This window comes from Abrus precatorius, unplaced genomic scaffold (genome assembly GCF_003935025.1).
Source record: "Abrus precatorius isolate BTA unplaced genomic scaffold, Abrus_2018 Scaffold10, whole genome shotgun sequence".
Lineage (NCBI taxonomy): Eukaryota > Viridiplantae > Streptophyta > Magnoliopsida > Fabales > Fabaceae > Abrus > Abrus precatorius.
The window spans coordinates 31,268,298-31,293,183 of NW_020874292.1; the positions used below are offsets into that span (position 1 = coordinate 31,268,298).

Sequence of the window (24,886 nt, forward strand, 5' to 3'; positions counted from 1 at the left end):
TGTTAACTAATTAGATTTAAAGGGAAAATGGAGGGTAGTTTTGTTTGTGAATTGTGATATAAATGATCACCTTACCCTACTCATCATGCATGAAACTATTAAACTGTAATCAAGGGTATAATCTGTCGTAATAATATCAAGTTAAGACAACTTTCGATTTTTACTTACATTTCGGTTACACAACCAAGATGTGTTTTGTTAAAATTGGTTTCACAAGTCACAACCACGCAAAATTTGTTTCTTCGAACATGTGAATTGCATTTATTTTACGGATAATATTATATGAACAATATTTAATAGAGACAATAAAAATTCTAGTGTATAAATTATAAACAGTGTGAGTAAATGAGTTTTGTTTACTACAAAATGCTTCTTTTTCAAATTGACATTACCTTTAAATTACTTATATTTTTCCCTGATATGTCGTTACTATATTCGAGTATATCATTTTTTGTTTCCAAATAGAAGAGAAAATTCCCTACAACATCAATGAAATTTGTATATCTTTGAGAAAACAAGAAAAAATTACAGCAAGGAATAAAAGAGAAACTAAGAAACAAAGATATAAATACAGTGAATAACGGAGTTAAGTTTGATTATGGTAGCATTGATATTTTATACATATGGAATGACACTCATTAAGCATCTTAAGATATCAATAATAAGCAACAGAAAGTTTGTCAGTAGTTAATGCACGCTAACCTTTGCCGAATGCGGATTATAAAGACACATCTGCTTCAGTTTTCTTATACCATATGCTTATTTCTTGAAACATTTAGCTTGCCTACCAAAGAAACATTCAGCAGCAGATTCCCCTATGCTGGAATGGATCCTCATATCATATCGCTGCAAATATTAGTGATTAAAAAACCGAGAGTAAATCATAATTTAGTCCATGAAACTTTCACTTGACCCAATTTAGTCCTTGAAACAAAGTCACCAAATAGTCCTTCGAAATTATAAATGTGAGACATTTTAATCCTTTCATCCATTGAAAGTAAGAACAAAAGTGTCTCATTTTTATATTTTTCAGGTTATTTACTTTTTTTTTTTGGATCAAAATGTCCCTGACATTATTTTTCAGGGAACAGTGAGGAGTTATCACCATCAAAGATAAAATCAAGGTGTATTTAGACAACTTCTTAGTTTTTTATAGAATCTTATCACAGACCTAATCATTGATTTTCTAACCAATGGTTAAAACTCACATCTTGCAAGCAAAGGTATGATGCCATTTGATATTCGTCATGGTTAGTTCTATATTATATTTGTCTGCTTCCTATTATGAGAATCTTGACTTTGAAGTATGCACGTTACAAGATTTATTTAATTTGTGATTCACTTGCCCCCTTATTTAAGAATGTCATGCATGCATCTTATATTCCTCTATTACTATTTCAGAATAAAGTCAATCAACCCAAATATAAAATTAATGCACAAATTACCAATGTTGCCGGCTCCCTCATTGATCTCTCTCAAGTCTCAATCATCCAATCCAAGTACAATGCCGGCCAGGAATTTTGGATGTGAATGTACAAAAAAGTCAACTGATCCTAAGAGTCCAAAGCATCTTAATTGATATCTAAAAATGGATACCAAACTAAAAAGTAATCTCAACGGCTGTACAGAGAGAAACAACACCACTCTATGCCTCTTCTTCTATAAATAGTTCAATTCTCTTATTACAGTCAGAAAACACCACCACTTAAAACCAATTGAAACTGAAGCAGATATCTTTTCCTTTTAACAGTGATGGAAAAATCCAACATGCGGGTGCAAAAAGAAATGCATATTGTGGTGGATTCACTATCACTGAAGAAACCAAAACACAAATTCTTGAGCTGCACCCTTCCAATTCCACCTAGCTCATTGCCTCAGAGCCTAGAATCACCAAGTAAGATGAGTAACTTGAGCCAAAAGAAACAACATCTACAATGTAGGAGCATGTCAGTGCCAAAAAACCAAGGAAGAACTCATGCAACCCCAGATGAATTTGATTTTAGGCTGAGTGCAGTGGAAGTAGAAAATGATAACATGCATCAAGGAAGCTTCTCCAAAGATAGTGGCAAGAGAATGGAAGATGTTGGATTCAAAGTTAATGCCCTTTGCATGTGTTTGCCAGGATTAGGAAAAGCAAAGAAAGTTAAAGCAAGTAAAGGGGGCATCAAAATGGATCATTCAGTGGATCCTGTAATGTCTAGCACATTTTCTTTGGAAATCTTTGAACTTAAGCCCGGGGTTACACAAGGTAAAGGGATAACAGTTCAAGAAAATAGTTTTGAAGATGACTCCTTCAGTTCCTACTTTGATTTGCCTTCTATAATGTTGAAATGCGGTGGCGATGATGCATGATTCCTGATTACATCAACCTTTCTCTTAGACAATGGATCAATACTACAAATTCACATTGTACAATTGATTTTAGTTTTTATCAAATATATTTACGCATTTTCAAATCACACTCAAAATGTAAAGGAGACATCTAAAGATGTACTCCCAAATGATATACAAAACATTTTTCATGTTTGCACAAGTGTGGATAATTTCTCATGTTTTGATATATTGTTGAAAAATATTGAAACATAAATAATATCTTCTTATTGAAACATATCAATTTTAAATTTCCGTTTTGATCATGGTTGCGGTTATGTCATAATTTTTTACATTGTCAAAATTTATTGATAAATGGGTTCATGTGATCGAAATTGTGATCATAATGCGATTGCTAAGATCATTAAAATCTTCATGTTGTGAGAGTAATTTTGGCTGTGAACTACACTTTAAAACACTGATTTGAATTTGTTAACATTAGTTATAAAAGTAAAAGTATCTCTTAAAAAATATTTTTTATTTGATATATTTTTAATATGATAAATAGTTTTTTTAAAAAAGTTCTATTTATAATCATTTAAAATTGGTCAATGTTAACAAAATCGAATATTCACTTATTTTAAAGAATAAGAGTATCATATATAATCATTAAATCATGAGATTTTTTTAATAATCGTACATATACATTTTTAAATATAATAAAAAATTTAAGTATATAAGCTTATAATTATTTTTATTTATATTTTAATTATATACAATTTTAAATTTAATCTATTCATCGAAATGTTTAATCTAACATTTAAATAGATAAATTTAATATCCCTAAAAAAATTAAGTGATTAGTTTGCTAATTTTTCTATATATATATATTCTTTTATCTTGATTTAGATTATATCTTTTATCAGATCTAACTAAAAAAAGACTGCGAGACAAGCCCTTTTGTTTGCAACCTCATTCCCTTAACGTTTTTCTCCACACCAACTTCGTACATTTCTTTTTCATTTTTTTAGTCTTCATCAGAGAAATTTTAAGATTGAATAACAAAATACGGTAACATGAGTTATTCAGTCAATTTATCACTTTAGTTTCTAATTTTATAAATTATTTTTAATTTAGTAGATGAAAATTTAGTCCTTGAATTATGAAAAATTATCATATTATGGAAAAATTAATATGGCCTCAGTTTTTTTGTATCGGGCTCTTCTTTTGTCAAATCTCTTTCGGTCGTTGATGTGTCGTCATTTAAGCCCAATTAGCCCACGCCAGCCAGCCGTATTCCCTAGCAGGCAGTAGTCACTTCAAGGTCCAATGAAATCTTCAAATGGGCTTCTCACATGGTCCCAAGCATTATAGTAAAAATTCAGGCCCGTTTCCAACTTGGACTCTATAAATACCCCCAAAAGAAAATTTGAACAAAAATAGAATGTTGACGGAAAAAAAAGGCAACAAAAATAGAAGAAAATCTGCCTAACAAATTCAGAGTTAATAATTTACTTTAATCGTTGGAAGCTAATTGACCAAATGAAAAATATATATTGTGGAGTGTCAAATAAATTGTAAACATTTCACCTTCATCTTTAGCTATTTTGTTATGTGTTTTTATTTCACTGCTTTAATAATTCTTATTAGTGACTCGCTCTAAATCATTTATATTTTTTTTCGTAACTTGTTTAGAGAGTGTTTGAATGAATAATTTTTTAAAATAGTTTTATAATTTTTTTGTTTTTAGTTTTTCACCCAATTTAATTTAAATATAACCTGAATTGCGCATCTAGATATGGTGAATGAGTTTATCACTAAATTTTTTTTTGTATATACAATGACTTGAATCCAAAATTTTACTTAAATGATACTAAGTTGTTTGTTACTTAAATTAACTTTAGTTAGTGTTTTAACAATTTTTTAGTATAACTCTCCAAAATATTGTTTAATCCATTTCAATATATTTTATAAACCAATTTATGATCATAAATCTTCTATGATAAAAAAAATTATCAAATAAGCTTAATTATCGGTACACAAAGTAAGATTTTACCCAAGAATTTCTCTCCATCCAGAAGAATTGATAATACTGTTGCATAAACAGAGACAAACAAAATAAGAACCGTGCATTACATTTAATTTTGCATAGGGTGAAATCTTCAAAAGTTCCAGTTTATAACCCATTCACAAATTATGTTTCATTTGGATCCAGCCAACTAGAAATAGCAAAGCATGAAAGAAAAAAAAAAACTTTCTAATTCCAATCCATTGTTAATAACTATCTTGGCATAATCAGCTACCAATTAATCTCATGACACTAATCAACTAAGAAAAATTTGAGCTTGTTCTCTTCGAACACACACATTAATAACATTATGAGGATTGGATAGAGATTCCGCATGCATAAAATAAACGTTTTTAAAGAGGGCATGGAAAGTAAAAGAAGAACCCCCCAGAAAATGAATTTGAGAAACCAACCACCTCTCCTATTATTGTGGCTGCCAAAGAAGCTGAATTATATGGTAAAGTGCACACACTAGAGCAGACAAAATAGAAAAAGAAAGGATTATATGGTTGGCCAGTGGAATTATTCTTTCCATTAATCAAGAAAAAAACTATGTTATTGGTATCAAACTGTCTATATCTTTCTTGACAAATTATAATTTACTTTCAAATAATGTAGGTTCTATTTGGTTTCCAATAATAATAACAAGTCTTTAATAGTCCCATTTTCATTGCTTCAATGATTAAAGGTCTTCGGTACCATCATCTTTTGAGGAGGTCCTAAGTGGGAAGGTTCCATCCAAGTTTAGGTTTATCATAGCCGTAGTGTTCCACACCTTTTTAACTTTTTGCTAAATTTAAAGTCATTTGTCTAAAACAATAAAGGACGTGAAAGACTAGCATAACTTGTTTATAACCATCTATTCATTTTTTTAATCTGTTATCACATTGTATTAGATTCTAAGGAAAAGAACAAGGAAGGATCAAATGAATTTATTTATAGCCAGTCTAATAACATAAACAAGAGTCAAAATCAAAGTTTTGAATCAACAAATTAGTCCCAATGTATTTGATTCTACAATACACAAAATTAAAGATAGCCTTTGGGGGTACACAAATAATGCAATGTAAACAGTTGTTTCAATTAGAATTTCAGAATGAACAATTTCTTTTTGTAAATAGTATTTGTCCTTAACAATTGATTTTTACCTGCCTCTACTTTACATAATTGTCCTTACCAGAAACACTTGAATAAGGTGGATATGAACAATTGTGATGGGAATAACAGACCCACCTAACCAATTAAATTTATGTACTTCTCTAGAATATAAACTGTGCAGTGAAGTGCAGTAGGGTGGGATCAACAAGCACTGAAATATTATGTGTAGAAATGGCCTTAAGCATAATGCAGTGGGTAGAACCTCTTCTGAATGTTAACTTATTTTCATACCCAAAAGAAACATAAAGAAAGAATGAATTTCACTGATTTATGTGCATCTACAAGTGTGGCCCAATGGGTTTCACAGGTCTCAGCTTAACTGAACATTCAACCGTGTGATGTCAGAGTTATTAATTTATTACTATTCTATCCACATTTCCAATTCATTACATCTATGTGAACCCAATAGAGAGGAGATTTATGGCAAAAAGTGTCAGTAGCTGGAAACTGGTTGCAGATTAAAGTAAAAGTTTGTGAAGTACTAAACTGGGGCAGCCTCAATTATAAAAACTCCTACAATAAAACGGTGGATTATTTAATTCTTTGATGCCTAGTTCATGTGCATAATAAACATTAAGCTAACTTGTAAATTATTGATATTTTTTAAATTTCATAACATAGGGACCGTCAAATCTAGCATCCACTTTAATGAATATTTTATTATTGTTCCAGAAACACCCTTTGAGGGATTGTTTGGATTTAAGTGATTGGTTACTACTTTTGATTACAATGTGTGTTTTAGGTAGACGTAAATACAAAAAATAACATACCCCACATCGCCCACTAATCAGAGTAAGGAATCAAAATAACTAGGAAAAACAATTAATGGCATGCCATGTTAGAATATGGTATTCTTATTAAAATAATGCCTACACAGTTTGGTTAGCAAGGAAGATACTAGAGATGCTTCTTGCTAAAAAACTATTTTCATATAGAGTAGCTATTTTGTGTGTTTGAATTAATGCTAATGTTATTCAGTGATAATAATGAACATATGGTGGCTATGAATGAGCATTTAAATAATGGAACTTTCCCATCATTGATTCTTCAATGTCCCTTTCTATTGGGTGTAAAGAGTGGGAAGTAGTATTTTACTTTATGATTCTTGGTGTCCATAGGAACAAGAGAAGAAAACTCGAGAAATGCATCATAAACTCGACACCACCAACAGAAAAATTGGATTTATTAGATGATTTGTTAAATGAATTTCTTTTTCCCATTTCAATTTTGCCAGCTCTTTTCCTTGACGTGCTACCTCTGCAAATCATGGTCCATTCATTTGTCCCCTTCCCAACAATCTTGTCCCTTTGTGCCATTTTCTTCCTACCCATTTTACATTAACTCGCAACAAGCTAAAATTAGTAATTTTTATTTTACAATTTTTTAACAAGATACAATATAATATTTCTTAATTTGAAGTAAAACTGAATTATAATTTTTTATCACATATAGGTTATATAGTATACAAATTTATCAAGGTTTTATTATATGCATTAGTGAATTTCAATAATGGTGAGACACCTTCTAGGAAACTCTCATCACATTGACACATAAATATGTCTGGGTTATCTTTTCCAAATTCAATTATGAAATCAAGAGATGAAGAAAGGCAAAGAAAGAAAGAGTATAGTTGAAGGCTTCAAATTCCAACATAAAAAGGTAGTGAAGGAAGGAACACAGTTGTTGACTAGTGTTTGAAGCCTAATTTTAGATATAGCACATTGATTCATATTATGTGCATGTGTCGGCTGGCTAAGATATTGGATACCTCACAGCTTGCCCTTCAACATAGTCACACACACAGACTTTTCAACACTGCAAAATAAAGCATGCTAATGGCCATGTAGGACCCTCTTTTTGGCCTAAACAAAAGATGGCCATGGACCACGTTATCATTTAGCAGACTATGCTTTTTAATTTGCAGTTTTCTATGTGCATCTCAATTTTCTGTTTTATATGAATGAAAAGTGAAAAAAGAGAAAAGAGAAAATAATTACTTGATGGCAATGTTTATTATTAAAATTTTGCTTTCTTATTTTCCTGATTCTTTGATGTCACGCCAGTAGTAATTGCATGTAGTCATTCCTGGTCCTAACGAAAAGATATCAACCAACCCCACATAACAGATGCTGAGATTCTGCTAAAGCCACGTATTTCAAGCGATCCGTGGAAGTGAATCTTTTATAATTTCAATATGTTGTTATCGGTAACACAAATTACATCAAACAATATAATAAAAAGTATTAAAATGATATGATAAAAATCTAAGACATCGATCCTTCATGAAATAAAAGATAAGCACTTTTATATAAGAAAAATTAAGCTTTTGAATCTTCAACAACGATAAATTAACAATACTAGGTGTATCAATTCATGCCAACTCAATTTTTTTTATGTCAATTCATGCCAACTCAATTAAATTGGTTAAATTCCCTATGGACTCGGTCAAATGAGACCCCTGTCCAACTCACAACGTGTCAAGTATATAGTTTGAGTAGGTAATTCTTTCTTGATGTGAAACTTTACACTATTATTTTATTAATATATGACATATCCATCGAATGAAATATAGTCTACTGTCAAATGAAAATGTAAAAGTTTATACTGATAATGCATCAAATAATATTTCTCCAATGATATCTATATTCATTTTTCTCTTTTTCGGAACACCTTTCAGGGCTCTATATAAGATCACGCGTTTTCCTGTGTTTTGAGACACAGAATTTAAGTGTGAATCTTTGAAACTGGTTCTTAAACGAGTAATTCTGTAACCTCATAAGCAACATTATATATCCATGGCTAAAGATATTCTTACACTGAATAAGTATAAAAATTTGTATATTTAATTTAAATTTTTTATTTAACTTAAATTTAATGATAAATAAAATAATAAATTATAATTCATTAGATTTGAGTTAAATAAAAAATTTAAATTAAAAATAAGAATTTTTAAATTTACACTTATATAAAAAAATCTATATATATATATATAACGTGCCCATTGCATCATTTTAACTGATATGAAATGTGGATGGCATTGCTGCTGTTACTAAGTATAACTATATTGACCGAGTTTATAATTTATTTAAAAATATTTTATTCTAACCTATTTAAAAGTGTGTTAATAAGCTAGCGAGTCAGCAATAAAATAAAATAAAATTAGAAGTAGATCAACAAGATAGTAGATTGGTAGATTTGATTGATTCGCTTAAAATTAATATAAATAATAAAAGCTTATAAAAGATATTTAAATAATAATTTTACATTAATAATTAATAAAAATATTTTTGTTTTTATATTAAAAAAATATTGACAAGTCAGCATACTTTAATACATTTTGACCGACTAAAAAGCAGAAATAAGTAAGTAAACTGGTGAGAAACTATTAATCGAACTTGCCAATTTTATCATCTTTAATTAAGATATAAAATTAAATTAAATTAAATTATTTAAAAAATCAATTTAAATTAACGTATTATAATGTCAATCCAAATATATTTTTATTATTTATATTGACAATTTTTTTTATCTTTTGAACATGAATAAGAAATTTTTTGAAAAAATATGCATTTTTAAAATTATTGTAATTGATCTTGGTTCACATTGATTTTCTGTTCTCTAGTAGATGCAAATAAAATTTACTTACACAACTTGTAAGAGTGCTTTTAGTGTTAAATATTTTCAAATAATCTATATTTAAATTTGGTCATATACATTTAATTTTATAATTTTAAAAAACTTAATGAAATTTTAAAACACAACATAAAACAGGAAATACTCGATAGTATTCCGGTAAATTTTGATATTTCTATAGCATAACAACAATTTGAACTTTAGATGCAAAAGAAATTACCCCTTAAAATGTAAGATGATTATATTATAAATAATTTAAACACTTAAAATCTAAAAAATAATAATTAGCTATTAATGATTAGGCCATGTCCTATTAGATAAGAGAAAGAGCACTCATGTCATCCACATGGCCCTTTTGACTTGTCCAAAAGCAAACCCCTTTAATCAATGAGACAAACAGTACAGAATTTTCCTTTCATACATAAAGGTATAGACTCCATAAATAAGCATAACTAGAAAGCTTTATTCCCAGCTCAAGGGACGTGCCACAAATTTCCCTCATATTATTATTATAAGTGTGCTTTAAATCTGAAAAATAATCTCATAATTATGTTTAGGGTCAAAGAAAGAGCTAGGATTCATCATCAAATTAAAGAAAGGAATATAATGCTTTCACAGAAAATAATTAAAGAATGGGGGGATCGAAAATAGAATAAGAAAAAAAGATGCACACACCAGCACAGCAACAGCCAAGAGGGGCACAATAGCCACCCTCCATATGGTGTCTGTCACTGTGGGTGGGGATGCCTCATCATGCCCCACACCGACAACATTATTGAACCATTCATCTTTATTCATTATTTTTTTTACAAATGTAAAAAAGAAAAGAATAAAAAACAATAGTGAACACAAAAGAAACACTAAGAATGAAACAGCTCATGTACTCATCTGTAAATATACGAAATAAAAAAAAAACTATCAAACAGAAAAGAAAAAAAGAACCGCTCAATGAATTTCTATTCTACCACAAGTTAAATTATTATAAAGTTTAAAATAAAAAAATAAAGAGATTTGTCCTGTTGGCAGCGTCATTGCCGTGTCTTCTTCTGTAGCCTATTTCCAATCATCTTGAGCTCAAATTTCTTGATCACACCAGCAATGTCCCTCATGGTGGTGTCCAACACGTAAGGGGTTTTGTCATAGGTAATTTCTGTTTGATTCAAAAGCATTTTGCATGATTCTCTCTTTTCAGCTATGGTTCCATGATAATGGTAGTACATGATTTTCCCTTCAGTTTTGTGAGTCGTCTTTCCTGCTAGGTTCTGTGACATGTGAACCCCAGTTGCAAACAAGTTCCTTGGTTGCACTGCATATTTGCGATCCCTTCTAATCCCTTTCTTCGAGTCTTTATACACCAGCTTCTCAAAGCCCCATTTCCTGGAAATTTATTTCACACCATTTGAGACACCCCCCCAACATAACATTCACCACAAAATAACGATGTTACACACAACATGGTTGACAACTGTGTCCCTAGTGTGGCATATGTACTTATCAAACTAACTGTAAAAGCCACAAACACAATCACCCCTCCTTCTGTGTTCAGTGTATGGTAACAAAAATCAACATACAAACACTTGAATTGGACAAAACAGCTAGATCTAACTGTTGTTGATGGACGGTGAAAATGGGAAATGGTAATTATTATGAATAGAGAAAGGGTTGAGTGCAAACCAACAAATCCGTCATAATCAAAGCACTTGTGGACCAGGATGCACAGGTCTAAATCTCAGATAAAAAATAAAAATCAATGCAAAGTGAACGTTTGGGGAAGATCATCATCACAATTTAACACGCTCCCTGATTTTTATTTTTTTTTCGATTACCAGAATTAGCATGATGTTGACAATTGGTACTGCTGGCAGCACAGCACAGCAACCTTACTCAAAAAGGACATTTGTGACTGAATTAAAGAATTGTCTGAATTTTCAGTATGACATTAAAAACCTCTTCAACAAACAATACCATTTTGCTATTTTTAACAGTTAAAACGGTGCGTTAATTAATAAGATATAAATCACCCTAGAAAAAAGCTCTAAGACACCACCACACCTTTACCTGTCCAAAGGAATGGCTACTCTAAACTCGTGCAAACCAAATCAATCAACCCACCTTCCACGCTAGGGAAAGAAACAGCACTCAACCACTCTAGATCCACCATATTATCAAACACCAACACAACATGAGAAAAAACCAATGACATCACATTTGATTCTTCAAACTACCTACCCGAGTAAATGCTCATTACACTTTCCAAACCATTCAAAATTCACTTCACTAAACTAAACTAAACCCCGAATTGATCCCCTTCAAAATCCAACACAGATCCACTTACAAACCTCTTCATTCTTTCATCTCACTTCATTTGCTCTTCAATTTCGTAGCTCACCACACAAACACCCAAATTAACCCAACAAATTAACAAAAGACCAACTAGAATTAAAACGGAACAAAACATTATGCAAACCCCATTTGAGCCATGCTGAACATAAATAAAAAAAGGGCAACAAAATACAAAAAATTAAGAAGAATGTACCTGTAGGTTTTGCCATAATCTGCGGAAAGGCAAAGCTTGCTACTCATTGGCATCTGTTCAATGGTGAACTGAGAGTACTCGGAGAGTGAATCGAGAACGGACTTAATAGTACTTTTAGGTGGCACATAAATGTACTCATCCACGTCAAAGAAGAACATCCACTTAGCCATAAACTTATACCTATGTAAACAATCATTAACCACCATAAACTGGTTATGATAATACCCATCAAACCTCTCTTGGTCCCTTATATCCTGCAAAGTCACGTACCCAAGTTCCATCCACGGCTTCAACACCTCCAAAACCTGCGCGTGCACCCCACCTGCGTCATGTATCACAAAATGCGACCTTGGCCCGAAAAACTTCACGTGGTAAGCGATCCACTCTCGAACCCTTTGTGGGTTAAGGTTCCCATACAGAGACGAACCACAGTACAAGTAATCGTACTTAGGCTTTGAACTGAACAACGAAGCATCTAGAGTTCCCGGTTGCTCTGTGAGAACCTCGATTCTGTCGGTGACGTTGAGGCTCGCATCGCCGCCGCCGGAGGTGGAGGCGAAGAGAACGAGCTTGCCGCCGGCGTTGTCAACATTGAGAGGCTCCAAGAAAGTGCAGTTCACGATAACTACGGTGTAGACGCGACCATAGCCCCAGTCAGGGAGGATCTTGTAGCCGACGGTGGTGACGGGTTTGGAGGAGTTTTCGCCGGCGAGTGAAACCCAGGCGCACTCGTAAGTGGGTTTAGCGTAGACATGAAGAGGCTTTGAAGAGATTCCAACGATAGCAAACGTGTTTAGGCCTCCTCTGTATGCACCCATTGTTACGAAGTTGTAAGCTGCGGAACCGTAAGGGTTGAAAGCGCGTTTTATGATTCCTCCGGCGATGACTTGTTCAGAAGGTGGTGAGGGTGGTGGTGGTGAAGGTGGTGGTGGTGACGGTGACGGTGGTGGTGGTGGAGAAGGGAGAGAAACAGAGGGTAGTGATGTTAACGATGTAGTCGATGAAGTGGCATTAGGGGTTGTTTGGGTGACTCTTGATATGCAAACTCGGAGATCGGAAGCAGAGATGGTGAAGCGAGAAGGGAGGAACTGAAGAAGAGTTGCAACGACGCAGAGAAGAAGAAGGGTTGTGAGGAGAAGCTTTAGTTCTGCTGCGTAGTTTCCGAGTAAAGCTACGTAGAGTTTCTTCTCTCTCTCTTTGGCCATTGTTGAAGGAGAAGAGAAAAGAGAAAGAGAAGAAGAGAATGTGTGGGTTTTTGGTTGAGAGAGGGTTTGTTTGGGCTTATAAACGGAGTGTGGTTGTAAACGTGGAATTACGCTTGATATGTTTTCATGTATCTGCGATGTAATTGTTAGTTGTTGATTGAGGGAGCTCTGTCAACTGTGATATGATGCTAAACATCTAATGGGGGATTTATTTATGGCTCAATCCTAGATGCATCAAAATAGGAATAAATAAAATATTACTTTTTAAAAAATATTGTATTTAAATTTGTTCTTTATGGATGTTAAAAATTAAATGAGGTGTAGTAATAATATTATTTTTTAATGTGTATAGAAAATAGATATAATAAAAAAATTCGGATTAGATTTTGTTAATTGCAATTTAGAAAAATAAATGAGAAAGACCTTAGGAGTGGGTATTTAATGAACTGTGTTTATGATTGGGGTGGCAAATAATGGTTTTGCTTTAACCGAGTTTAAAGGAGCATAATCAAAGGAAGGAGAGAGGAAGCAGTGAGCTTAGCGTGGGGAAAAGGATTCATGAAAAAGAAAAAATATTTTATCTTTGGGAAGAGAGAAAGGAGACAGATTACATTATTTTTATCAAAAAGTTATTGTAATTTGGGTACGGCTAGGGGAGGAGGGAGGACCCTAGTCTCATCCACATTTATCATTTATTATTATTATTATTAAATAAGGAAAAAAGAAATTTTGAGAGATGAATCGGTTCCCATTGTATTTGTTACCGTTAAGTAATTTGTGGCTAAGAGTAGGATGCGACATAGGGTCGATGCTGTCCACCGTTGGGGTGTCAAGTGTCAACAAATCTTAGGACCATTTCATCTCACTCCTTTAACCCTTGGTTAATTTTTCTCTCACTTTTTTTAAATCATAGTTTTCAAATATAATATTAAATATAAAAAATTATAAGTTATATCAAATGTTTTCATAAAAACTTAAACTGATGAAATAATGTCACCCATGTATTAGATGGTGTGATATTTTGATTAGATGTACATTAAAAAAATTATTTGTTTACATTTTTATTTGTTAATGAGATTGATATACGCATAACATGTACGAATATCACTTCATCTTGATAATATTTTTACCTCTTAATGATAATGTGGTTTATATTTTATATATTTTGAGTTATTTAGGTTTTTTAAGTTCCGTGTAAGGAACATTTTTCTTCTTGTCTGAGAGAAAATAGAAAAAGAAAAACCTAACAATTTTAAAGAAAATAGCTTTTTTCGCGAAAAAGGAAATGGCAACTGCAATTAGGCAATAAGATGTTGCGCTCTACGGCCTCGAGATTTGGAATTTGATTGATTTTTTACCCCAAAAAAACAAACTAAAAAAAATGTAAAAGGATTGATTGATAATTGCAACTTACCCTTTGACATCTCCCAAGTTTAATTTGTAGCTCTTTTTTCTTCTAGAAAATATATAAAAAAAATATCTAAAAATTATACCTGATTTTTTTAAATGTTGATGAAATTACAGAATTTTGTTTGTTTGTTTGTATATTCACTAAATACTAAATATATCTCTAAATGGATAGCTTTTCTATTTGAAAGCGAAGAAATTGTTGAAATCAATCCAACTTCTACCAATTTTTTTAAAATATTTATGAAAGTAAATATTTAAGATAAATTTTGTAAAATCCTGAAAAAAAAAATCTTATATTTTCTATCACTTTGAAAATTTATAACTTTCTCCAATTAATTGAAGCAGTTCAAAATATGCAATAATTTCTCATTTCCTTCATAAATTAATTTAACAACTGTTTAACTCAAACAAGCATAATCAGATGCAAGGCCAAATTATTAGGAAAAAAATTATACACTACTAAATTATGTATTGTTGTAAGGTAGAATTATGTTTCAAACTAGGCCAACTTAGAAACCTAATAGCATCATCAAAAGATAATAGTTTATTGGAATCTACCACTGTAGGGCTTAGATGTCTCCTTGCTAGTTATTGCTGAATTACAGAGCATGCAATTCCATGCCTCCATTTAAAATGTCATGCCCTTCATTTCATGTCAAGGATCCTCCATGTCTCATGAGTGATCTTAGTGCAGCTATAAAATTTGTCACTTTACCTGTTGATTTTTATGAAATTGAACAAAATTTATTATACTTTTAAATATTTAATATTTATATTTATTGTAAAATAATAAATTTGGTTCATGAATGTTTTTAATATGGAATTTATTATGAAATCTTATGTTTTAAATGAATATTTAAAAAATTATTATAAACACATTTTAAATATATATCGTAAAATAGTTTTATATTATCATGAAAAGAGCTTATTTACAGTTTTGTTCGATTTTGATTTATTATCTTTTTCTTATTTAGAGTAAGAATTTGTATATTTTGAAATAAAGATAAGATATCATAAAGATTTAATAAAAAAAAAATATTAACAAAAAGAGCTTATAAACCACTTGTGCTCACTGATCCTTGCTTTTCATTACTTGATATTATCCCTAATGATTTGATTTCATGAAGAGGATGAATAAAATGCAATTGGTTACGTTGTGATTTTGTTCAATATTATGCTAGTTTGTTCCAAGTGTTATTGTCTACTAGTTTGATGGCTTATTTAATATAAAGTAAGCCATTAAAATGATTAAGAGGTCAAAAAGTTTTAACCAAGCCTTAAAAATGGCCTAAGCTTTTAATTCGTAAAACATGTTAGGTTTAAGCGAAGCTTAATTGGTAAGCTTTGTTTTTATCTTTGCTGGCAATGAATGTAGATAGCTCTTAACTAACTCTTGTTTATCCTTTCTTCTTAGTCAATGCCTTGTATACACAGTCCCTACAAAATGTGAAAATTGTAGATGAGATAGGACCTGAAGTAAAATGTATGTTCTGACTTTTATTTGATGATGCATGGACTCACTCTACAAGCTTTATGTGGTGCATTTAATTTCCTCGTTGTGTATTTTATCGCCTAGTTTCTCTCATTTTTCAGTTTACACACATCGTTTCATAACATTAAAAACTTCCATTTGTCTTTCTTTTGGGTTACTTCTGTGGTGCATTTACTTCTTTTATTATTATTATTATTATTATTATTATTATTCAAACTAGGTAGCACAAAATTCACGAAAAGGAAGCACTTCACCCATGGGAGAGGGATTTAAGTGGGGTCAAAAGAAGTATATATAATTCACAAAATGTAGAAATAAAAAAAAATGTTGATTAATACAAAAATATATAAGATGTTCCCAAAATATATTAACCGAAAAGGCATTGTCTTCAATGGTGTTCACTTGCCTTCTATGAGGGTGGGGCAGATGAGTGAGTGAGAGTGAGTGCAAGTTATAAATTATATGCAAGTGAGTAAAAAATATAAGAATTATCTTGATTAAATATATATATATATATATATATATTTACATATTAATTTTTTTGAAAAATTTATGTCATCTATGTATTATATTAACGAGAAGAAATTTAGTGACTAACCTCTTCTTTTCTAGTGAAATGAATATATTATCTTATATTAAACTACATTACAATTAAGGAGATATTGCATTGAGTAACTTACAAGTGATAACTTTAATACATTATACGCATATATTTTTCACTAAATGTTAAATATGCATTAAGGTGGCTTAAAATACATGACATTAATGTATGTATACTACTTTTTTACACACATCATGTGATACAATCTTTAGCAATTTTTTTGGGGGATAAATTATTTGAATGAAATGATTGCATATTCACTCGTTGTTTATTTCTATATTCACTACCATAAAAATTTATTATAGGGTAAGTTAAGTGGTCCATGGCATAAAAATTAGAGGACAGTGACTTGTTGGTTCCATGAAGAGAGAATAATAAGGCACTGCAAAAACTCCCCAAAAAGGACCACAAAGAAAATTCTGAAAAGGTGGTGACACGTGGCAGCCTGTGGGGACAGCAAAAATGACTTATTGTATGAAGCATTTGTTGCCCTCTTTGTCTGTCTTCCAATGTCAAAGACATGTGTCCACATTCATTTTCAATTGTTTCTGAGATTTGTCAGAATTTATTCAATTATTTTCACACATCTAATCTCTAATAGTCTTTTTCAGTTAATTAGTATTATTATCTGTTTCCCAGGTTGACTAGACTAATATGTTTAAAGTTTAATATGCTTTTTAAATCATGAAATTCTTTTATTTAATAGTAATATTATTCTTTTCAGTTGGACTCTTTTTATATCTTTTAGTCATAATAATTAATTTTTTATGCTTATAAGTTAAATTAAATTATGATGATTTTTATGTGCTTGACTTGTAATAATTATTTTAAAAATGAAAGAAATTTGTAGGAGAATAATATATTTATACAATTTTTTAAAAGAGAAATAAAAATTATGAAATAAGATAAAATATTATTAATATTATAAAAAAAGTATGAAAATAATGTATTTCTTATGATAATTCGGAATAATTGGTTAATTAATTATCAAATACGTAAAACTCAAGTTAATTATAAAAAATGTTAAACTGAGTTCTTAATATTGAAGATAAATAGTAAAATATGATAATTTTTTATTAAAATTATTTATTATTATGATAATATAATGAATATAATTAATTTTTATAATAAATTATCATTTTATATACTTAAAATAAACCTTAAAAATTGAGATTCATGAAATTAAGCGTATTTATATCTTCCGATCAATTTAAATGGAACTGTATAAGAAGTTCATAATCGATTCAGTTTCCAATTATTCGACCTGTCCAATCAATTATTGAAAAGTAGAAATTTTAAATAAGTAACATTTTTTATATTATATAAGTATTTTAAAATTATATAAAACTTTATAATGAAAATTTAAAGACATGTTATAAAAATTTAAAATTTAAATAAATTTTACAAAAGATAAATTATTTTATTATTAATAATAATTATTTTCTATAATAAATGAGATTAAATTAAATATAATTTTAAATTATTAAACTTAAGACACATCATCTTTAATAATATGAAATGTTAAAATTTAAAATTTAAATTACAGTAATCTTAACTATTTTTAATTTGATTTAATATATTAAGATTTAAAATTTAAAATTTTTTTAAAATTCAATATTAAAGAAGTTACGTGAGTTAATAAAAAAATCTTAAATTTTGAAAAATGAAAGCTTAAATTTATAAAGCAATTAAAGTTGAATTAAATAATTGGAAGCGGCCTCAGTTTAACTAAGCTATTTTATTTTTAAAAAAATATTGTAATTTTCTTTTTGTACTAAAGAGATATTTCTCACCGACATGTTTCGGTGTAATCAGAAGGAATTCAGAATTCTTATCACCATCTTTCGGTTTTAATTTCGCCATTTATGTGCATGAAAAAAAAATATTGTAAAGATCTCTACTTTCCATGTCTCATTCTCATCCCAAGTAAGAGAAAACTCTAAAAACTGCTTTTTAATTTATAACCAAAACTCAATCTTTTTTCTAAAATGTGGGATAATTTAGAGTACACAATACTAAAATAACTCTTATTTATGTTGAGAAGCCTATCATAATACTAAAATATGTTGTGTAACTCCCACAAAATATATCCTATAGTTAGATTATAGAATAAAATACTGAATAATAATATTTGGGTAGACATGAGTATCTCTGATTTTTAGTATACACCTATGCGGTGTCTTGTGGGGACCAATGTTTTTTATTTTGCAATATTTCTTATTATTCTGCCACGTATTATCTTTCTGCCACGTAGGCACGAATTACTCCATACACATGTAACCCATATTCGAACTTCATTAGTAGTGGGACCTTGTTTGGATTATTACCTTTCAATTTTCTATTCATAACCATTATTACTGATTTGCCTCCTCTCTTCTGAGTAGCGTGGAAGTTTTCTTACGCATTTTGCGCATCTTTCGGAACCTTGTTTTTAATGCTATGGTGTCCAATATAGTATTTGATTAAATCTTCAAAGTTTATTAAATAATATAAATGTATAAATTTGACATTTAATATGAATGAATTGTAACGAGTCTTATTAAATTAACTCTCGTTACTAACTATTACTGTAAGTGTATGTGCATCTTTGGGATTGAATCCTAACACCCATCCTAATGAATCTAACATTTTGTGTGTTTTTTATTTTCTAATGAAGGGAAATGGCACTTTGATCCAGACTCAAGACATGTTGAACTGTTATATTATTTTATACAGTTCGTTGTGTTCAACTAGTTTCACCCTTATTTCTTTCTTTTTCAAATGATGCATTAATTCATGTGCTATTATTTGTTAAAAATTAGCCTCTCTTCAACAGTGGGACAACCGTTTGGACTCATCCTTTGATCCAAAGCGGAGCCAAGCCTGATTTGGGTTAAACAACTTTAGGCCTGAGATGGGTTTTAAGTTTGGGCTAAGCATGTGGGAAAATGGGCTCAACAATTGTTGAAACCTATCTCTTTCTATGACAACATATCTATCCTTATAATTATAGTAACATCAAAAAGCTTGGATAAGGGAAATTATGCTCCCCCTCCTTTTTCTACTCTAACTATACATGCTTTTAGAAAATGAAATTATTGTATGATTTGAATAGGAAAGCGATTCAAAACCAAATGCAAGAAAGGAAGACTAGAACCAAAGGACTTATAAAGATTATAAACATATTTCTTAAATGTTAGAACATGTAATATACTCTCTTCTAAGGATAGATGGTATTATTATTGATGGAACACATTTTACGTATTTTTAAAAATGTTAAATTTCAATTATTTTTAAACTTTCAATTTATGTTAAGGACATCTTTTTATATTAACCCAAGATTAATTATTTATATTGAAAATTTTCTTTTTCTTCCCATGCAATACCTAAAACACTTACTTGTGTGTGTATAAGGGATTCGCTTTAAGGAAAATCAACAAATAATCCATATTGAATTATATATATATATGCATGCATGCATGAATGCAATTTTATCGTTTTGCATATATTTTAGATATTATCCATAAAATGAAGTTGAGGGATGCTAACAATGTCTCCCGCAAAACTAATGCAGGCAACCGTGATTCTTTAAATATCTTGCAACGAGTCTTAATATATATAAAAAATAGCTTAAGATCAAATAGTTAAAAATTTATTATGACCATAAAAAATGCTATCACAACGTGTTACTTGTCACATTTTCTCAACAAAACATCAAAAGTTTTTCCCTTTTAAATAAATATTAAGTCCAATTTTATTTATAAAAAATAAGCACCTAATTCATTAAGATTAACAAATTATTTATCATACTTCTTACTCTATTCTAAAAATATACATAATATTAATTGTTATCTTATATATTAAATGAATAAATGTGTCTACTTATCCATATAAAAGGTGAGTACCTTATTAATATAAATCTTACAATAAATAAATATAAAAAAATTAAAATTAATGCATTTGAAAATGAGTCTATTTCTTATATTTTAGACAAAAAAAAAACTATTGGTAATTATTTCTTATAAATTGAACCAAAGTAATACCACCTTAGATAAGGATTTCTAGACCTTCCTTCAGTAAGTGTTCCTTTACAGGCAAGAAGCACCTAGAATTAATTAAAAACTCAAATTATCAGCATGAGTGACATCTTTAAATCCATGTAAAGTAGAACTGAACACAATATTTTATTGTGTTCTAATGATTGATCATAAGCATTCTACAACCAAACCGTATTAATTTGCAGCAGGCAATAAACTTAATACTAAAACATGCAATACACAACCACCTCATTGATATACTGAAACCTGAGTATTACAAAGTGCATAGTGCTTTGTATCAAGATCCTAAACAACCCTTCTCATCTCTTCTTCGAATGGTCTCTCCAATCTCATGGCATTTTAAGTGACCGAAGGACACCACTTAAAAGCCTGAATGAAGGGTAAGAAGATCTCCAAGTAGCGTCTTAAATTAGTATTCTCTACAGCAAATAGCAGTGAAATTAAAATCTCTCTATACCCTATATATCCATCTCTAACTTGTTAATCCTTCAACTAGCCACCTTAAGAAAACAAAATCAGAATTGGAAAATGAGCACGATTTGTCTACAATTTTACCTCAAGGAACTGATCAAATCACCCCAAATGTCCTGTTATACAAATTGAAGTAATCATTAAATTCATTAAATGAGGAGAAATTCCAAATAGCTACAATGTTTAACTTAGAAAGGTCACATCTGAGCAAATGAAAGCAAAATTGTGGTACTAACAGCAGGTTTTGAAAGAACAGAGACCTGGACATGCATCGGAGAGCAAATCACTAAGAACACAGCGGGCAGTGGGGTCAGACGTTGACTCTGTTTGCGTCAAATGAGGAAGAAGAGGTTCATACCCTGTTGTGATTCTTCTGGAAAAGAGACAGGAGAAATCACAAAAATATGTAAAACGAAAGGGGTTGGAAAATTCAGACATCAGTGGCAAAGAAGGGTTTTGTCCCCGTGCATCATAGTGGCTGTGATCTAGATCCACGATACTGACTACAATCATGGGTGGGAATTGCAGGACACAAAAATGTGACACGAGTGACTTCATGCAGCAGGCACCTGCTGTGATGTGACATGCTATATCACACAATTAACTACCTGGATAAAAATTTGGTGACAATATCTGACCACATGTGAAACAAACATACCTAAGCTTCATATTCTAAACATCATGTTGGATGGTTGGAATCTTGGAGACCACCTTGAGTATTAAAAGGTTGAGATTTGAAACATGGCAAACTGGCAACGCAACAATTACAATTGGCAACAAGAAAATTACTAAGACAGTGATAAAAACAAACACAACAAACTTGTAAGCCATACCGAGCATATTGACACCCCATATCTGACAATCTATAAGATTACCCGTAATAAAATATTAGTTAAAGATCCTATAGATGCATCAAGCATTGCAGCCGAGGATATAACTATAGCAGTCATATATAAAAGATGTTAGAATCATAACTTCGCAGATACTTCTGAGAGTTTTCTTTTGCAAAAGCTTCTAAGGAATAACTTAATTATGAGAAAATATATTAAATCAGAGGTATTAGACACAAAGCCTAAGAACCCATTGACTTCATATTTGCAGAAAGACTTGTACGAAGCAAGTTCACAATCTTGTATTCATGTCTTAACTTGTAATGAGGGTTTAAAATCTATAAGCATAGGAATCTGTCATAAGTCCAGACAAGCATATAAATGCTGACCAGAAGTGGGTAACAAAGTAACTTAAAAGAGAGTTATTCATAGAAATTGAAACTTCAAAAGAAGTTCAATTAAGCCTGCTTGCAAAATAAAAATATACAACCCAGTCAGCAGCAAGATATTTTATTCTCAATTATAATCAGCATTTGGTTGAGTGTTCGCTTTGTGAATAACCATGTTGTTGTTATGGTAATATTAAGCATATTGGAAGGGCTAACACCATGCCATGAACCAACACTTCCTAAAAGTTTAAGCTGTTGGATGAAGGCACTAGAATGGTTATATATCAAACACACCAGAAGAGGGAAAACATTTACTACTTCATGTTTAGTATATAAGAGACAACTCTGTGCCTTCCAAACATTCATAGATAGCATCCTTAGCAAATTGCAATACAGAACAAACTAGCTAACAGTCAATCAAAATAAAATATTACAATGGAAGCTATGACTCAAGTTCAGTAGGTCTACAAAAAATTACCTTGCTGAAGCCTAAGGAACTGGGTCACTTAGACAATGAGAAGAGAAAGAGTCTTAGTCTTAAGCAACCCCAGAGAGGAATAAAAAAGAAACGAGTCCCGCATCCTCAAATTGGACTTCATAGCATGTAAATCCATATTTGTTATTATGAACATGTTACTCACTTCAAGTATCGGATCATTTTATTGTGTTAACAGAAAAGTGATCCAACAGAACTAATGTACTGATGAATGCAGGAAGATAGCCTGCAAGATATTAACAATTTTTCTTTGTAGAGAATAAGAGATATAATTGTAGTCAAACCCTCCTCTTTCTCAGTACCAGATTTCTCAATTGTGTAAAGTTTTATAACCTGTTAAGTTTGTCCCTCTCTACTCTCCAGCTTCAAATAATCACATCTAACAATCAACTCCTTAAATCTGTAAACCAACACAACAACTTCATAATGTCATCCCTCTTCAGCTAAATCAATTTATTCATAAACTATATTGACACAGACTCACCTCTCAAATATCATGGAACCTATAATAAAGAATTTGTTACTGCTCCAATGACGCTCCTCTAACAGTTGGTGACATCAATTTTGCAGTTTCCCATGTATCTCCCGCATCAACAACTTAGAATTATCAACAATGTGTTTGCTTTTATAAGCTATATATGTACACAATTCATGTCTACGACCTGGTCTCACTGATCTTAATTGAAAAAGGGGATTTGTTACATCATTACTACGATACAACTCTCTTGCTGGCTGGACATGCTTCCACCAGAAATCCGATAAAGCTATTTTCATTACATCCCAATACTCTGGATCACGATACAACCTGAATAGACTACTACCATTAGGAGTCCAAACATAAAAATCCATCCAGTCACTTCCCAGAATCTCCATTAAACCCTGAGCTTGAGGAATGTAGTGAATTGGAATTCGAGACCAAGGGAAAGCTCTCCTTATGTCCCCGTCAAAGTATGGACACTTTATCTCCAGTACTCCACGAGAAGGTAACTCATACACCATCCTGTCAATAACACCGTCCGGTGAAGCAGCCAGCCAGTTATCTTCTGGGTATGCATCATAGACCTGAAATTCAGGAAACAACACAGTATTTCCAGTAATCAGTTTGTATCTTTCAAGTGCATCCCCCTCTTTGATATTGCTCCAACAGGTGGCAAGGTTTCCAGAGAACGGTTCAATAGCACCAAGCTTCTCTAACCACAGCTGAACCCTTCGACGACGCCAAAACCCAATTGCAGCAGCAAAAGTGCTAGCTGTCAATTTGTTTCTCCTAAGTGTTTGCCATTTTTTAAACCAGTGTTGAAGGCAGCTTGCTCGAAGGACTGGATAATTTTCAGCGGATTTGTATTTTAACATGCCACCGAGTGAACCCGATTTTCTAGAGCGGTCATCAGGAGCATTTCTACTTGTACTAGGTTCTCTAATAACTGGTAAACAATCATCACTACTAAAATTTCTCTTATTACTGAGACATGTTACAGATGCACCCATATAGCAGCTATTTTTGTGCTTGAAACATTGCAGCCAAACAAGCGAAAATGAAGAAGCGATTTCGCCACTGTTGAAGAAGAGAGAAACTGTCACTTAAACTGCAGTAGATATAAACTAGGCAACAGTTAACATAAGTAATTAGGGTGATGCTAAGTTTTCTATAAACAATTAACATGTGCATGGTTTCATTTATTAGTTGTATAGAGAACAATGAACAATCAAATAAAGAGGTGCAAAATTCTTAATTATAGTATAAGATCGGGACCAAACAATTAATTTAATCTATAAAGAACAAGCGTGCACGTTGTTTGGAATAACTGAATGAGAAATAAAGCAGGGTTAAAATCGTTTGTGGATATACCTTCTCATTCAGCTAGAATACATGGTTCTGTCTGCGAATAAACTATATGAGTTTGGTATTTCTCAGGAGTTGTTGTTCTTAGCCAAACGGGGCATTTGAAGCGATGGCATGTTCCATTTTCTATCATTGATCCTTCGAGAATGTTCGTTGCCTGTGATATCCAGAAAATGTTTCCCGAGAGCTTCTTGTTTTGGAGGCGCATTTAGCGTAGCTTTCTGCAAGAGAGCTGAAGAAGAGTCATACAAGTTATCTTGGATCTTACACACGCTACATTAACTCAACAGAATTTTTTATAATTTTGTTTTTATTATATTTTCTTTAAAGATTAGGTTTTATTAATAAGAAACAAATTAAAAAAATATTTTTATGTTAATTTTATTTTAGTTTTCAATGTTGGTTAT

At 31.2% G+C, this 24,886-nt stretch overlaps 2 protein-coding genes across 6 annotated transcripts; both read right to left on the bottom strand.

Annotated features, from left to right (window-relative positions):
* Positions 1-9,725: 9,725 nt before the first annotated feature.
* LOC113871423 (galactan beta-1,4-galactosyltransferase GALS3-like) lies at positions 9,726-13,083 on the bottom strand. 2 transcript variants are annotated; one of them, XM_027508528.1, is made up of 3 exons: positions 11,706-13,083; positions 10,388-10,546; positions 10,057-10,273 (listed from the first exon to the last, which is right to left on the bottom strand). In XM_027508528.1, the coding sequence occupies exons 1-3, from the start codon at positions 12,908-12,910 to the stop codon at positions 10,198-10,200; spliced, it is 1,440 nt and encodes a 479-aa protein (XP_027364329.1). In that variant the 5' UTR covers positions 12,911-13,083; the 3' UTR covers positions 10,057-10,197. The 2 variants fall into 2 exon arrangements, with proteins under 2 accessions (XP_027364322.1, XP_027364329.1); XM_027508521.1 differs by having other exon boundaries at positions 9,726-10,546; positions 11,706-13,081.
* Positions 13,084-20,551: 7,468 nt separating this feature from the next.
* Positions 20,552-24,727, bottom strand: LOC113852977. Of its 4 annotated transcripts, XR_003502471.1 has the most exons (7): positions 24,486-24,689; positions 23,121-24,191; positions 22,970-23,036; positions 21,580-22,862; positions 21,182-21,490; positions 21,006-21,037; positions 20,584-20,869 (listed from the first exon to the last, which is right to left on the bottom strand). XR_003502471.1 is itself a non-coding variant. In XM_027483404.1 (2 exons), the coding sequence occupies exons 1-2, from the start codon at positions 24,491-24,493 to the stop codon at positions 23,195-23,197; spliced, it is 1,005 nt and encodes a 334-aa protein (XP_027339205.1). In that variant the 5' UTR covers positions 24,494-24,699; the 3' UTR covers positions 20,556-23,194. The 4 variants fall into 4 exon arrangements, 1 of the variants encoding a protein (XP_027339205.1); XR_003502469.1 differs by having other exon boundaries at positions 20,559-20,869; positions 21,182-21,294; positions 22,619-23,036; positions 24,486-24,703; XR_003502470.1 differs by having other exon boundaries at positions 20,552-21,037; positions 21,158-24,191; positions 24,486-24,727.
* Between the last annotated feature and the right edge of the window lie 159 nt (positions 24,728-24,886).